At 45.8% G+C, this 17,500-nt stretch overlaps 1 protein-coding gene across 6 annotated transcripts in view; it reads left to right on the forward strand.

The window, feature by feature from the left end:
• Positions 1-17,500, forward strand: part of LOC134445804 (ankyrin-1-like) — a 114,801-nt gene that overhangs the window by 58,331 nt on the left and 38,970 nt on the right. For all 6 annotated transcript variants that reach the window (XM_063194895.1, XM_063194900.1, XM_063194896.1 and 3 more), the window contains 8 exons: positions 190-305; positions 989-1,213; positions 2,769-2,923; positions 3,925-4,136; positions 9,764-9,968; positions 12,324-12,420; positions 15,907-16,135; positions 17,037-17,165. In XM_063194895.1, coding sequence (XP_063050965.1) covers positions 190-305; positions 989-1,213; positions 2,769-2,923; positions 3,925-4,136; positions 9,764-9,968; positions 12,324-12,420; positions 15,907-16,135; positions 17,037-17,165 — 1,368 coding nt within the window. The remainder of the gene's footprint in view (positions 1-189; positions 306-988; positions 1,214-2,768; positions 2,924-3,924; positions 4,137-9,763; positions 9,969-12,323; positions 12,421-15,906; positions 16,136-17,036; positions 17,166-17,500) is intronic.

Raw genomic sequence — 17,500 nt, forward strand, 5'->3', positions numbered from 1 at the left:
GTGTGAATTCTTGCCATATGTTTGAGAACATACTTTTTGAACCTGTATAAAATACATTTTGCAATGCAATGCAATGAAATGCCCGATACAAAAACGACAATTTCCCAAAATGTTCCAAAATGGATATATGTCATTTTGCAATGAAGCTCTTCAAGTGTAAATTGACATGACATATTTCCCCTTTTTCAGCAACAGACACCCCTCCCGCTGCCGAAAGAGTATGATGAGGACTCACTGATCCCCAGCAGTCCTGCTACTGAGACCTCAGATAATGTCAGCCCCGTGGCCAGCCCCATACACACTGGGTCAGTCTACACACACACACACACACACACACACACACACACACACACACACACACACACACACACACACACACACACACACTATACTGTACACACACATGCATGGACACACACACACTGGCACGTTTGTACACACACACACACACACACACACACACACACACACACACACACACACACACACACACACACACACACACACACACACACACACACACACACACATACATCTCACACACACACACACACACACACACACACACACACACACACATGCCAACACACAACGTGGAACGTTGGTAAAACCTCCCTCCGATAGCCTCATACAGTCTCGTGCCGTTGGGCCGAGAGACTAGTCTCTTGGCCCAGCGGTATCGTACTGTGTCTCCCATTGCTGGACCGTTGTAGTTGAGGGGGGTGAACGGTGCAAGATGACCTCCGTCACACACACACACACACACATACACACAAATACACATGGGTACACACACACACACTGAACTGACCTGCCACGTGTACAACAGTTTATGCTCATTTTTGTGATCTCAGTGATTCATTCACTGAATGACTGATTAATATATTGATTATTTGTGTTATGGGTTTATTCATTATCATTTAATTAATGAATAATGAATAATGAATAATAATGAATTGATAATTTTTTTATTTTTTCCCACCTGCAGGTTCCTGGTGAGTTTTATGGTGGATGCTCGTGGCGGCTCCATGCGGGGCAGCAGACACAACGGGTTGCGTGTGATCGTGCCGCCGCGCACTTGCGCCGCCCCGACCCGCATCACCTGCCGCCTGGTCAAGCCCCAGAAGCTACAGACTCCTCCCCCATTGGTGGAGGGGGAGGGGCTGGCCAGTCGCATCATCTCTCTGGGCCCAGCAAGCATGCAGTTCTTGGGGTGAGAAGAGAACCTTCAGTAACTACAGTTGGGACTGGATTAAGATGGTCTGTGGCCCCTAGGCTAGGTTTCTGTGGGCCCCCCAGGAGGCATATTTGGTGACAATAGACATTATCAACTGTACTCAACATGACACATGATTTTTTTTCAATACTGCGTCCTATCACAATTCTGCAATTTTTCACTTTTGGAAGATCAGGGGGCTCCAGGCAGGTGGGGGCCCCTAGGTAGGCTACAGTCATATCTAACCTGTGCATTAATCCGGCCCGGCCTACAGTACACTTCAGAACCTACAGTGCCCTACATTCTGTAAACGAGTTGTCATGTAATAAGAGATCGAGATGTTTCAGCAGGTGTACCATTCTTGGAGGGAGAACAGAATCCATTACATTGCACCACTGACTACTAAAAGTGATACTGTCCCATTTTTCGGAAATAAGCTTATTTTACACCTCCCCTTGAGTTAAATAATAGGGTTTCCGTTCTCCTGCACTTTCAACCGTTCTCTGGGTATGGCAGTGCAAATTTTACCTCCAAGCTAACAGTTAACATTGATTCCTATGAGACCAACTTGCGGCTAACTGGTCTCATAGGACTCAATGATAACTGCTAGCTTGGAGGTAAAATTTGCACTGCCGTATGCGGAGAACGATTGAAAGTACAGGAAAACGGTAAAACCCTATTATCGAACTCAAGGGGAGGTGTAAAATAAGCTTATTTCCAAAAATGGGACAGTATCACTTTAAACTATAAGAGTAGCCAGAGGCTAACTCTGCTACAATGCATGGAATGGTAACATGTACAGTACCGTATGGCTTGTACGAAATTCCGAATGGAAAGAATTTCAATTCAAAGTAATGCTATAATACGAACACTAGGTGGTGGTGTTCTATGTACTTTCAATGGGGTGGTGTAGATTAAATTCAAAGAAATTCAAGGTAATGACACCACCTAGTGTTCGTATTATGGCATTACTTTGAATTGAAATTCACTCCATTTGGAATTTCGTACAAGCCTGGTATGTACATGGTCCCTAATAAATTGAAGTTGAATTGAATTGAATTGAATTGAATTGAGTACTCTACATTCTGGTCAAGGTCAGGCATTCAGTTTTTGGGCTGAGAAGAGAACCCGCTGTATTAGAGTACACTGTAAACGGGTTGCTATGTAATGAGAGATCTAGATGTTTCAGCAGGCATGCCATCCTTGGGGTGAGAACCAACTCAGACAATTTTGAGGTTTAGACACAGATTTTCAGAAGTGGTGCCCCAGTAAGTACTGTATATCTCAGGGCTTCCCTTACATAGATTACGAAGAATTGGAATAGCAACTTTATGCTGCATAACATCAATTTCAATCCTCCTGTAGCCTACATATAGCCTTCAATCCTTGTGTGCTGTATAGGCCTGTATAAGACTTCCAATTTCCTCCAGGGTTAATAAATGGTACTCTACTCTACTACTCTACTGGTAGAATCACCAATTAAGTGTGACTTTGACTTGACTCGATTCTAATTTCAAGTGTGTGTGTGTTTGTGTGTTTTTTTTAAATCCAGGCCAGTGATTGTGGAGATCCCCCACTTTGCAGCGCTGGGGCGGGGTGATCGGGAACTGGTGGTCCTGAGGAGTGAGAATGGCAACGTTTGGAAGGAGCATCGCAACCGCTATGGCGACGAAGTCTTGGAGACCATCCTGAATGGCATGGATGAGGGTGGGTATCTGGCCTCCTCAAATGTTCTCAATTTCTTTTAATGCTATGAATGTAGACAAAGAGTCCAGAGGACTAAAATACATTTGATAAAGGAATACAATGCCAAATGTATTCAAATATAGTATGATGTAACCGTGCAGATTTTTATCAAGCAAGGGCTGGTACAGGCAAGTGCTAAGATTTATTGAGAATTGACCTGATTGCCCCACCCACTAGCCTTGCCCATTTCAACGTTTTTCGTGCTACAGCAGAATTTCTGGTCTGCTAGCTCCGGTTAGGCCCCTCTGAATTGTTTAACACCAGCAACTGCTACCATTTATACCATGGATAAGTGTTTCCCAACCTTATTCGTCTCATGTACCCCCTAAGCCTTTTCGTTGTGCAAGGAGTACCCCCTAACTCGTGTTTTACATCCCTTTTTCTATTTCAGTGTGACTATGCTCCATGTATTTGTTAACATTTATTTTTTCCAAGTACCCCCTGCAGTGTGCTCGCGTACCCCTAGTGGTACACGTACCCCTGGTTGGGAAACACTGGCATGGATAACTGCAACTGTGAATAATAATCAGATTACATTACATTACACTTATCTGGTGCTTTTATCCAAAGCCACTTGCAGTTATGTACAGGGTATTGGTTGCAGTCCCTGGAGCAAGTTAGGTGCCATGCTCTAGGCCCTAGGGCACTTTAGCCATGGACAGTGTAGGGTGAGTTGAGGTGAGATTCGAACCTGCAACCCTCTGATCCTAAGGCCACCTCCCTAACCATTAGGCCACGGCTGCCCCATAATAAGGTGGATTATCCCTCTTTTCCTCACCAGACCTGGAGAGCTAAGAGGAGCGGGGCAAAAAAGTGAATCCTATGATGTAACCATACAAAATAGATGATTATCAAGGAAAGCATTGAGGATCTCTTATCTTGTGTTTCTTGACTGTAATTGACCTGAAATAACTGCAACTGTCGTTACTAATAAGGTGGATTGTCTCTCTTTTCCTCCCCAGACCTGGAGAGCCAGGAGGAGCTGGGCAAGAAGCGCATCCGCCGCATCATCTCCACCGACTTCCCACTCTACTTCGCCGTGGTGTCCCGCATCCAGCAGGAGAGCGACCTGATCGGGCCAGAAGGAGGTCACCTGACCAGCAAGCTGGTGCCGCAGGTGCAGGCGTCCTTCCCCGAGACAGCAGTGACCAAGCGTGTCCGGCTGGGCCTGCAGGTGAGCTTGGAGCAACAGGAGCAGACGGAGGAGGAGGAGGATGATGATGATGATGATGATGAGGAGGAGGAGGTGGAGGAGGAGGTGGAGGTGGAGGTGGATTTGGAGGAGGAGGAGGTGGATATGGAGGAGGAGGAGGATATGGAGGAGGAGGAGGAGGAGGAGGAAGAGGAAGGGGATGAGACAATTAACCTATAGAGTGCATGCTTTCAGGGCCACTGACAGCTTTGGCGGGGCCCAAGACAAAGTCATCTGAAAGGCCCCCCAACCCCAGTCCAATAAATACAATGTAAGGAGGACCCAATTCTGGGGCCCCTCTCTCCCTTGGCCCGGGACAACTGTCCCCTTTGCCCCTCCCCCATGTCAGCACCCCTGCATGCCTCTAAATCCATCTCCTCTTCCAGTACACTACATTGATTCTGTATCTATGTATCTGTCTGTCCATTCCTGTCACTGGCATTGCACTTCCTACTACTACTACTACTACTACTACATGTATTGTCCCCGAATGCTGTGAGAAGAACCTGCACCGTTGCTCCATGGGAATGTGCATCAAGTGTGCATCAAGTTGTGACCTGGAACATTGACCAGATTGACGTAACTTCAACCCTGTTATATGCTCTTGTTGTTCAAGTTTGCATTGTTATGAGTGGAGATTGGTGTGAAGGTTAGTACTCCTCTTGGGTATACTGTACGATGGTCACAGCAGGTGGTTGTATTTTGGGATTAGTGGATGGCGAATGTTGGTGTATGTTGATTACTGGATGAGGAATGTTGCTGCTGGTTCGTTCTCAGTATGTTCTGGCATTTGAATGTTTATGTAATGACTTTTTGATGCTGTTCAGGGTATGTCCAGTCTTGAAGTGAAAGACAAACAGAAGGTTATGAACGTTTAGTGTGCGGTCCTATAACTTTCCAAGAAGATTGAAGTTGAATGTGCTTGCCATTTTTTTAAATGTAAAGACCCAGTGCAGTCAAAATCATTTTGTCTCTTACTTCTCTTAGATGCTGCAGTAGGCCTACTCTCCTGAATAGATTCATATAGAGTAACAAAGATAATTTTCTGTACATCTCCTTTGAAAAATATATTATAAGTAAAAGTATATATATTTCCACAATGCAATAAAACTGACTTCAAAGCACACAGATACATTTTTTCTCTTTACTGGGTCTTTATATGTAATGGGAACAACAACCCACAAGGGATTCAGGTCTCGTTATATACTATAATACTTTATTGATTGTACTACTGACCCTACCAATCCTTTCCTAAGTCGTTCCTTCACTCATTCCGAAAGGCTTAATTGGTGGATCTATTACTGCTTGACAGAAAGGCAGGCTTCCGTGAAGGCAAGACTGAGCGACGGGCATCAGTGAACTGCATCTTGCAAAAAAAAAAATGCATGGCATGTTGAAGACTAGCCAGGAATGAGCAAGAATGAATGGCTATTGGTTCCTCAGACTCAGCATTAGCCTTTGGCATTAGCCTTTATGGTAATCTGATTGTACGTTTGTTAATTTTTGGAAATACAGTATATATGGTCTTTTTATAGTTAGAGCATTGTATGTATTATGTTCCAGTGACCCACCCCCAACCCCACCCATGATCCACCCGTGACCCTCCCCCACCCTGTGCCTGTAGGTTCACCTCAGGATGAAGCTTTGCTGGATCACTCCGCACAACAGGCCTCTAAGAGGGTAGCTCAGTGCTGAGCCGAGCGTGTGAACTTCTCATTTCGAGTGTTAAGTGAATTATGGTGTCACTTGAACCCCCCTAAGCGGGGCCGGGGCTTGATGTCTACTCTGGACCCCCCTCTACTCAGATGATTCAGCTGGTTTCTCATTCACACGGCTAAATAAAACCCTGCCTTTAAAATCAGCTCTACATAGAGTAGTGTACACTTGAATTAATGTATTGGTACGGTAGGCTGCTATCTGGTTTTAACAACTGATTGGTCCGTTGATGGACTTTAACTGATTGTCAGTCTTACAGTTCGAATATTTGGTTGTCATTGATTCATTGAGGTAATTTACCGTAGATGTTTGTTTGTGTTTTGTTGCCATTGTTTACTATATTGTATGATTTGTCATCGTCACCAGCTAGTAGTGTTTAAAGAACCAGTTCAGTAAATTTCAACATGTTGTTGTAATGCTCACACTACCCTAGACTTGTCAGTACCCGAGATTTTATTTTCTTCTTCTTCAGCCTTTTCCGAGATCCTGGTCATTGTAATGGGGGCAGCGCTTTGTTTACATTTAAACATTTTTTTTTATTTATTCCTAAAAACATCCAAATGATTATACAACATCAGCAGACAACTAACGAACAGCTGTACTTTTTGGGAAAGTATTTGGAGTAGGCCTATGTTAATTTTGTTTTAAATGTAAACTAACGCCGCCCCCATTAGAATAGCTCATATCTCGGAAAGGGCTGAGCCGGAAAATGTGGCATCACCGGGTACTGACAAGTCAAGTGTAGCATGAGCAATACAACAGCATATTGAAATTGACTGAATTGGTCCTTTAAGCTGCTGCTGGTGATGGAAGTCTTATTAAATATTCCGAAGCCAGTGTCCAAGCACGAAGGCTTTCAATTGTACATGTATGTATGTAAAAGCATGCATTGGTATGGCTATTGTATGTAGCCATTTGTAGCCAAGTCACCCAGCTGTGCTGATCTGATCTGACATGCTGTCATGATGAAAACCGTTGTCCATGTAAGGACCATTGCATTTAAGACAAGACTCTTCACCACTTGTTAAATGGATAATAGGTGCTGCATTGTGATATAATCTAAATAAATAATTTAGGAGAAATAGAATTCAATAATACAAAGCATGAAAATAGAAAAAAGTGCTATATCTCCTGTCCTCTATGCAACATATTTCCTTAATCTTTCTCTTTCTCTCTGACTGTTATTAATGTTATCCATTTTACTCTTCTAGTCCAGCTGAATGTTACTGGAACATATATTTCTTGCGCTATGGCAGAAAAATATATTGACTTGTTATTCATAGTAGACACAATTTCAGATTATATATCCAATGCAAATCATATTTAATGCTAGCTACTGAATGAATTGTGCCTGATCTATAAACCGCACTTTGAACGTCTCTGTGCCTTTGTAACTTTTTACAATAAAATACTTTTATTGATCAACACCAAGTCTGCTGCCGTTGTGTTCTTCAAAGAACAATTTATGAAACCATATGAACTCAAGATATCTGAATTTCCTCTGTTCTTTTTCTTGCTGTTCTTCGCTTCTTTCACTCCTGTCTGGGTTTCATCTTTCCCTCGCCCTCTTTTCATCTTTCAATCAACTTCCTACATTAACAATGGCTTACCTGCCCCTTTCTTTCTGTAATTAATATTTGTATGTTTGTGTTTGTTCATTTTCACCACATGGTCTTTTTTCTCTCTGTTTCACTTGCATTCCCCCTTTCCTCACATCTCATGGTTCACTATCACATGCTATACCACCACCATTTTTTCCACCACGTCAATACTTCATACTTCAACCATATCACTCAAACATTTGTCTTTCCTCTCATCACTAATGTTTTGTTCTTATCATTTCGAACTAAACCCCACAACCCATATCTTTTTGTCCTCCCTCTTTGGTGGATTCTTTAATCTTCTCTTTCATCCCTACCTCTATTACCAAATCCCTCCTCTACTCCTTACACGTCTACATCAATGTCTCTGCTCCACTCTCCACACTTAACCTCTTTGTCTCTCTGTTCAATATTGCTTCTCATGCCACTTTTGTTCCACCTCGTCACTCGATATTGTCTCTTGCCCCTGCTTTTTTTGTTCCACTGTCTTCACTATGCCCCTTCTCATTTCCATCCATTATCTTCCATAATCGACCTATATTCTTTTCCCTCCATTGTACAATGTACCCTTTCTTTCTTTTCCTACGATCCCTCTCTCCACTCATTCTTCTACCCGTTCCCACCATCTTTTCATTTTTTCTTTTGTGTCTTTGTTTCTTTGTGTTGTCTGTCCTTCTGGTCCATCTTGTATGCATCTGTATGTATTCTGCTACCCTTTCCGTCTGTGCCCACTCCTCTGGTCTAACCCCCTTCATTGCGTCATCACTATCCCCATTTTCCCTCTCATCCTACATTAATCCATATATCTCCCCCATCCACCCCAAAATCTCTCATGCCTAACCTTGACTCATTTTCATTTGACTCATTTCCTCTCTTCCTTTCGACCACCGTTTGCACCTCATCCACTCTACATGGCATACCTAACTCTAATTGCTGTTAATTACTGTAATTAACAAATACTTAACGAATCCACACCATCATGATTATTCACCATACTCCACCTGTATACTATTTTCTGTTGTTGCTCTCCACTTACCCCACCTCATTCAATCTATGCCACACAACCGTGTAACCTCCTCTTCTTCCTCTTCGTTCCATCTTTCTATCCCTTCTTTTTCTTCATTGCTCTTCTTCATCTCTCCGTCCCCTTCTCCATTACTTTTCTCTTCATGACCGCTTTATCACATCATCATTTCATCATTGCATCAATTCCGTTCCTCCTTTCTGCATATTTACTTTTGCACTTTGCAACATGCCACCATCACTCCGTTTCTCCCATTGCCTTCCTTCTTCTCCTTCAACGCCCCACCTACTCTCCTACCCTCCACCCACCTTCCTATCCCTCTCCATCCATCCATCCCTCTCTCTGCCCTCACTGTCCCCTTTTCCATTTCCTCCACCACCTCCTCTCTGTTCTCCATCTCTATCCCCAATTCCTCCTATCCACCCTCCCCTCCCCTCTCCACCCACCCTCCCCTCTCCATCCACTGGCTCTTTTTCTTTTTCACCCTCCTTCACCCACCCTCTCCACTCCACCCGTCTCCTCTCCTTCTCCCTCTATCTCTCTCTCTGATATCCGCATCCCCATACACCTCCATTTTCCCTACCCATCCTTCCCCACTGCCCCCGTCCTCCATCCTTTCCACCCCATCCAATCCCGCGACCCTCTGCCCTCCGTTCACGTTCTCCACCTTTCGTCACCCTCTCCAAACCTCTTCGCTCCTCCATCCACTGCCCACCCCTCTACATGCCCCTCCTCTCCTATTCCTCCACCTACCCCTCTCCATCCCTCCTTTCCACCCCCTTTAAACCCCTCCACCCCCCACCCACCCTCTCCATCAACCCTCCCCACCCACCCCTCTCCACTTCCTGTTCATCACCAACCCACCCACCCACCCTCTCCTCCACCCCACCCACCCACCCTCTCCTCCACCACCACCCACCCCTCTCCAACCCCACCATCCACCCCTCTCCTCTCCCTCCATCTACCACCCACCCCTCTCCACCCACCCCTCTCCAATTCCTCCATCTCTCCACCCCTCTCCACTTCCTCCATCTCTCCATCCCCCCACCCCTCTCCAATTCCTCGATCTCTCCATCCCCCACCCCTCTCCAATTCCTCCATCTCTCCACCCCACACCCCTCTCTCCATCCCTCCATCTCTCCATTCCTCCACCCCTCTCCACTTCCTCCATCTCCCCACCCATCCCTCTCCATCCCCCACCAAACCTCTCCCCCATCTCTCCACCCCTCTCCACCCCTCTCCTCCACCCCCACCACCATGTGCTGCAGGCCCAGCCGGTTCCGGACGAGCTGGTGGCGAAGCTGCTGGGCAACCAGGCCACCTTCAGCCCCGTGGTGACGGTGGAGCCGCGCCGCCGCAAGTTCCACCGGCCCATCGGCCTGCGCATCCCCCTGCCGCCGTCCTGGAAGGAGAGCCCCCGCGACGCCGGCGAGGGAGACACTACCAGCCTGCGTCTCCTCTGCAGTGTCATCGGTAGGTACAGTAGATACATACATACACAAAAACACAGGCTTTTATTGATCAACAATAAAACACATACACACATAAACACAAGCCACACAAACTGGTGTAGTGGGGATTTTTAAAGTGGGGGTACGCGATTTGTGAGGTCATCAATTAATTAGGCAACTTTAGACAGAATTTTTCTTTTTGAAATCTCACCTCAGGAAAAGTGGGTGGACTGCGTACCCCCGCGTACCATGCCCACTACACCCCTGGCCACACACACACACGTGTACGTATACTGTATGTGCACACACGCACACACACACACACACACACACACACACACACACACACACACACACACACACACACACACACACACACACACACACACACACACACACACACACACACACACACACACACACACACACACACACACACACACACACACAACCTCCACATGAAGTGCACTGTGTGCCACATGGTACCTGTGTGTAGTGTAGTATACACTCACTGTATCTGTGTTTACCTCTGCTCTGGCGGAGGGTCACAGGACAGACACATTTGTCTTTGTAGGCTACACCTGTCCTCCTCTATTCCTAGACACCCTGTTCCCCTTTTTTAAATAGTTTTAACCTTGCTGCTCACACAGTCGGGCCTGCCATAGTGTTCCATAGCCCGGGGCAGAAATGGAAAACGAAAACAGGAACTCGCTGCTTATGGGTGTCCTTTTTTTGAGGTTGCATTTTTGGTGATATTTTGTCCATTTGTCATTGTGCTGCAAATAAACGTTTTCAATGTTATAGAATGAAAGAAAAATGTTTACTCAAGTTTTACTCAAGTGGCAAAAGCTGCAAAAGTGGCAAAATCAGAAGATAATTGTGAAGTGGTCTCTTATTTATTTCCAGAGCTGTACTGTATGCCAAGATCATACAGCACATATTCATGCATGTGTAATGGATGCTAGTGTAGAACAGTTTACTGTCACATTGTAAATCATACTGCCCTACAAAGGCAAATTGCAGTAACAACATAGTATTTTTTCAAAATTGAGTTTTGAAAGAAAATTGTCTTCATTACACTTCCATTATCCATGGTCCAAATGTGTGCCGTTTTAGAGATATTACAATGTTACATTTGCAGTTACTACAATATCCAACCTAATACCAAGCAACATAACAACATAAACCTAGCCTCGCGAGCCATCCTACGTACTTCCCCCAAAGGATTGGCTCCACTACGGTAGTCTGGCCTTGCGCTTCTGTGGAGTGCCAGATCGGTGGGATTTTGATCGCCCCCCATCTAATCTAATCAGATAACAGCCAATAAGCGAAAAAGCACCCCACGTGGGGGAGAAAGGGGGAGGACGCTCGTGACGATAACGAAAACATCTGCGCCAATGGCTCTGGCCTGCGCTATGTGGTTGTTGAGTAACTGTCGGCGATTGGGTGAGAGCTGTCCAATCATTTCAAACCATAACTGAGTGCACACTTCCCGCTTCCTGCAATCGCGTCAGATCACACAACTTCCAGACCATAAATACGAAATGAAATGGTAATATTATGGGATGGTCAGGACCAGGCAAACATAAACCAGGCGTAAATGTTTTTTATTCCCTTAGCTACTGCAGTAGCCTCAATTATGACTCACCTGGTATTTACAACACATAGCTAATATCTCAGATCTGTTTGTTCCCTTGGTGGTGGGTCCCCTTCCCTCTCAGTCCAAATCATCGCAGTTTAAGATTCATGCTGGATCACAATGCAATGCAGTACTTTCGTCAGACTCATGTAGTCCAGTTGATCAGATCATTTCTGTGCAAAATCACGCTTTTTCACACCTCTGTAGTGGGATAGGTGCGTAGGATATTATCCCAGTGGGGTTGTCATTCAAGTGTTACGGAATGCTGCAGTGCACACTGTCCATTCCACCAACAAACCTTAATACAATGTTTGACGTACAACGTATAAAGTACAATCTCTTAAAGGGACACTGTGCAGGAAATGGTCATAAAAGGTACTGCAACTATGCTGCTCATTGAAACTGGGCTGCCTATGGCCAAATTTGATCTTTACATGAAAGTTTACTAAGTAATAAACAAATATTTCCCAGTATGGTCCAAGTAGAGTCATTTTTGCAGCTAAAAATGGCTTTTTTTGGAAATTCAAAATGGCGGACCATGGAGAAGATCCCCCTTTTCATGTATGAAAAGTGCGATTTTTCCAATCATAATGAATACTTAGAATTTTATGGTGGTGGTAAGTATTCATGGAAAAGGTAACATTAGTGAATGGGCAGCATGAATTCTGGAAATAAACAACTAAAAATCTCACACAGTGTCCCATTAACACTTGTAATAATTTACCCGTATCCCTACAGGTGGTACAGCCCCAGCACAGTGGGAGGACATCACAGGAACCACCAAACTGATCTACTCCAACGACTGTGCCAACTTCACAACCAATGTCTCAGCACGGTACGTAATGTCCCGTGACTCCATTTGGTCAAGAACTCACAGGAGCATACTGTATTGCTTGCTGTGCTCCTCCTCTTTTTCTTCTTTCCCCCTCTCCCAAGACCGTGTCGTCCAACCTCTCGTTTTTCATTCTACTCCTTCAACAACACACCCCTCTCTCCACCTTTCATTTCTCCTCTCTGCTCATCCAAGACCTCCCTCTGTACAGTACTATACATCTGCTTTTTTCACTGCCCACTCTACTAGGTACACTCTCTCTCTCTCTCTCTCTCTCTCTCTCTCTCTCTCTCTCTCTCTCTCTCTCTCTCTCTCTCTCTCTCTCTCTCTCTCTCTCTTTCTCTCTCTCCATCTTCCCTCACTCTTCTCTGCTCTGCCAACATCTACTGGATGGATCACTGTACCTCTCTTTTGTCAGTCTCCTGTGTATTTTTCTCTCCACCTCTCCCTTCTCTCGCCTCTCCCTTCTCAACACCATGTCACTCCCATCCCATCACATCTTTTACTTCTCTTCTCTCCCAAGACCACATATAATAACCTCCATGCACTCTTCTATCATTCACGACTCACACAGGACATCTCTTTTTTTTCATTGTCCACTCTCCCTAGCACACATCTCTCACTCCACATTCTCTTTCTCATCTCTGCCCTCCAAAGACCTAATGGATCTCTGTCCCTCAGATTGTTTCAGTCTCCGCTCTCCCAAGAGATACATCATTTGCTCCACCCTCTCCCTTCTCTGTCCCCTTTCTCAAGATCATATCACTGCCATTACTGCCATCTCTTCTTCTTCTCTTCTCTCCCAAGACCACATATAACTCCAATGTGCTCCGTTTTCATTCACCACACTTCAATCACGAGGTGACCATTTCCTTCTGTACATCTCTTTTCTCATTGTCCACTCTCCCTATAGCACACATCTCTCATTCATTCATTCATTTTTTTTTTCTTCTCAGACCTCACTGAGTTTTTTTTTCCCCTTTACAAACTATGATCCAAGCGAATGGGAGTTTTCCTCTCCCCTGATGCCACCAGGGGCCGCACCTGAGCGCCCAATCTCTGTGTGACTATCTATGACTTATGATAGGCCCAGCCACTATGGACCTTACGCATCTAAGAATCCTGGTCCTAACCTACGTTGACCTTATGACTCTACAATCTCTGTCTATCTCTTCTTCCTCTGCCTTCCTGCTATTTCTGCCTCTCCTCTATACCTCTCCTTTTAAATCTATCTCTAACAATGTTTTGTTCCCATTTGTTAAGCACTTTGAGTTACATGCCTTGTATGACACAGTGCTATACAAATACAATTATTATTATTATTATTTATTATTATTCCCATATTGCCTTTCTCCTCTCTGCTCTCCCTCCCAACACCAATGGATCTCTGTACCGCTATTTTATCATTTTACAGTGCATCATTCTTTCAACTTCTCCCTTCCCTTTCCCTGTTTCTCAAGTACACCGCACTCCCATTACATCTATTTCCCCTTTTCAGTGGCATAACGCATTTTTGGCATGTTTCAATAATGTCATCTCTAGGACATCTTGTACCCGTGTTTCAACTGGGCTGAATAGACACACACACATACAGTACACACACGCACGCTCACACGCATGCATGCACACACACGCACGCACGCTCACACGAATGCATGCACACACACGCACGCACGCACGCAGGCACACACACACTCTAAAGACAATTTTCTGATATGGCTACAATACATATTAGACAATAAAGCTTTTTGAATATTTGAAATTTTGAATCTTAAAATCTTCTCTCCCAAGACCACTGTACTGAACAAATCCTTCAGTTCTCTGTGTGCTCTTCATCCTCCTCTCTCCAGGGAGCACATCTCGCTCCATTTCTATGTTCTCTTCTCCACTTCATCCAAGACCACATCATTCTCTGTAGCCTACTCCTTTATTTTTTTTCCCCACCCTACAGCACATCCCTCTCCTCCACCATCACCAAACCTTCCACCTTCAGGGCTGAACTGGGGGAGAAATAGGGCCTGGGCACTGGCCATACCGGGCATTCCCCAGTGGGCCCTCCACCCTTATGTGGCCCCATCTCCAGAAATGTACAAAAAAGTATACCTTTTTTTTTTACATTTCTTAAAATAGGGGCCCACGAAGGTGCGGGGCCCACCAGGAAATGCCCCCTATGTCCAGTTGGCCAATCCAGCCCTGTCCACCTCCCTCTTTACCCCAAAAACCATACCCCTCTCTAACTGTACTTGCCATTGACCACTAGTCCAGTGTTTCCCAATCTTTTTTGTCTCGCGTACCCCCTAAACCTCTTTGCTGTGCCATGATGAGTACACCCTAATTCATGTTTTATATCGCTTTCCCTGTCCTGATGTGACTGCTTCATACATTTGTTATAATAATATCTTTCCAAGTACCCCCCGCAGTGTGCTTGCGTACCCCTAGTGGTACACGTACCCCTGGTTGGGAAACACTAGTCCATTATCTCTGTCCTCCTTCTGCACCCCTGAAGTTTCTCTCTTCTTGAACTAACTTCTTTCTTCTTTCTTCTCCACACAGTGTCTTGTCTCGTCTGTGCGGGGGCTATTTGAAAAGAGCTAATGAAGCATGGGGCTTAGCGGGATTTCTGTAGCGCGCTTGATAAAAAAGCTTATGTAACTCATCTACTGCAGTGTAGCGTATAGAGGGAGTGGATTCTCCATTCCTGCCTCTTCATTACTTTGTATGGAATAGATGTGATATAAATTTCTAAGTGCATGTTAATGCATCTGCTACTTTTCATCTATTCAATGTAGTGCATGTAAATTGTAATGATGTTCTGGAAGTAATATGCAATAATTGAAATACAGTAATACAGAGTGTACTGTTGTTGAGATCTGGTCTACATTTTGCCTTTAGTACTGCCTTTAGTACTGCCTTTAATTCTTTTGTCAGACCAGACTTACCTTCTCTTTACAACCAGTATGTGCTTGTTTTGCTCCTGCGCTAATGTGATTACTATTGTTTTTGTTTTTGTTTTCCTTTTACTCCTCTTCCTCCTCCCCCTCCTCCTCATTTTTGCCTTCCTCCTCCTCCTCATATCCCACATATTTATCTTCCTCCTCTTCTCCTCTACCTCCACCGCCCCCTCATATTCCCTCCCCTCCTCCTCCTCCTCTTCTTACAACTATTCCTCTTGGTGTCTTCCTCATATTCGTCCTCCTCCTCCTCCTCCTCCTCCTCCTCCTATTCCTCTTGGTGTCATCCTCTTCTTCCTCCTCCTCCTCCTTCTCCTCCTCCTATTCCTCCCTCTTCCTCCTCCTCCTCCTCTCCTCCTCATATACTCTTCCTCTTCCTCCTCTACCTTTCCTCCTCCTCTTCTTCCTCCTCCTCCTCTTGCTCCTCTTGCTCCTCTTCCTCCTCCTCCACCTCCTCCTCCTCCTCCTCCTCCACCTCCTCCTCCTATACCTCCTCCTCCTCTTCTTCCTCTTCCTCCCCCTCCTCCCCCCTGCCCAGGTTCTGGCTGGCGGACTGCCCGCGCACGGCGGAGGCGGTGTCCTTCGCCAACCTGCTGTACCGCGAGCTGGTGGCGGTGCCCTACATGGCCAAGTTCGTGGTCTTCGCCAAGATGAACGAGCTGCGGGAGGGACGCCTGCGCTGCTACTGCATGACGGACGACAAGATGGACAAGACCCTCGAGCAGCACGAGAACTTCACCGAGGTGGCCCGCAGCAGAGACATAGAGGTACGGGGATGGAGGGATGGGGGGGGCGGGGGGGGGGGGGGGGGGGTTGGTTTGGAGGGATGGAGAGAGGGAGAGAGAGAGGGGGGGGGGGGTGCTGCATGAGAGCTTCACCGAGGTGGCCCCGCAGCAGAGACATAGAGGTACAGGGGTGAGGGGGGGGGGGGGAGGAGGGGTGGAGAGAGGGATGGGGAGAGAGAGAAAGGCAGAAAGGCTTTAGGGCTAGACTAGAGGGATGGAGGTATGGAGAGAGAGAGAGAGAAAGAAATAGAGAGCAGCATGAGAAATTTACTGAGGTGATTCGCAGCCGAGATATAGAGGTAGGGGTGAAGGGATGGAGGGAGAGACCAGCAAGACGCATAATAAAGATGTAGAGTTTTGGATGGATGGATGGATGGATGGATGGATGGATGGATGGATGGATGGATGGATGGATGGATGGATGGACAGAAGATGCGAGCAGAGAGAGAGAGAGACACGGAGAGAAGCAATGGTGTAGCCTACGTAGAACGCAGGTATACGCAGTATACCCACTTCAAAATGTCAGGGATTTCAGTGTACCCACCTAAAATTGATTGATCCATTATTTAGAATAGCACACATATACAGTACACTCACTTCAAAAATGCTCAAATACACAGTATACCACTACAAAAATGTAGACTACACCACTGGAGAGAAGTATGAATAAAAGTGAAAGGAAACTTCAGTAAGGTGGTCCAGAGAGCCCGCAGAGGTGCAGATGCAAAAGAGCTGATGATGAATTTGAAGGCAAGGCAGGTATGGTAACACACGAGCCCCAATCATCCTGCCCAAAAAATGTGCTTCCAAAAAAAATCTGTGCTGAATGCGAAGGTGAGTGAGTACCTACTGTACAGTTTTGCCTCACTGTTGCCCCCCGCAGGTGATGGAGGGCATGCCGCTGCATCTGGAGTGCTCTGGGAACCTGCTGCCCGTCAGGAAGGCCACCCAGCAGCCACGGTGCTTCAGCTTCCAGGCCTTCAGGGACAACCGCCTGCCTGTCTCAGTCAAGGTGACCGTTTACATTACTCTACTTTACGCTTTTATCCAAAGGGACTTTTATTTACAGGATGTTGGTTACGGACCCTGGAGCAATGTGGGGTCAGTTACCTTGCTCAGGCGAGAGGTAAGGGTGAGACAACTGCCTGCCCGTCTCTGTCAAGGTGACCTTGAGCTATGTATCTTTCTGTCTCTGTTCTGTCTTCTTACTACGTGTGTAGTTTCCAGACAGACATACACAAACACACAGAGGGAACACACAGGTAAAACGATGCCTATGTCTGTCTGTATTTCTGTCTCTCTGACTGTATTTCTGTCTGTCTGTCTGTCTGTCTGTCTGTCTGTCTG

The sequence above is a fragment of the Engraulis encrasicolus genome, chromosome 3 (genome assembly GCF_034702125.1).
Source record: "Engraulis encrasicolus isolate BLACKSEA-1 chromosome 3, IST_EnEncr_1.0, whole genome shotgun sequence".
NCBI classification, from domain to species: domain Eukaryota; kingdom Metazoa; phylum Chordata; class Actinopteri; order Clupeiformes; family Engraulidae; genus Engraulis; species Engraulis encrasicolus.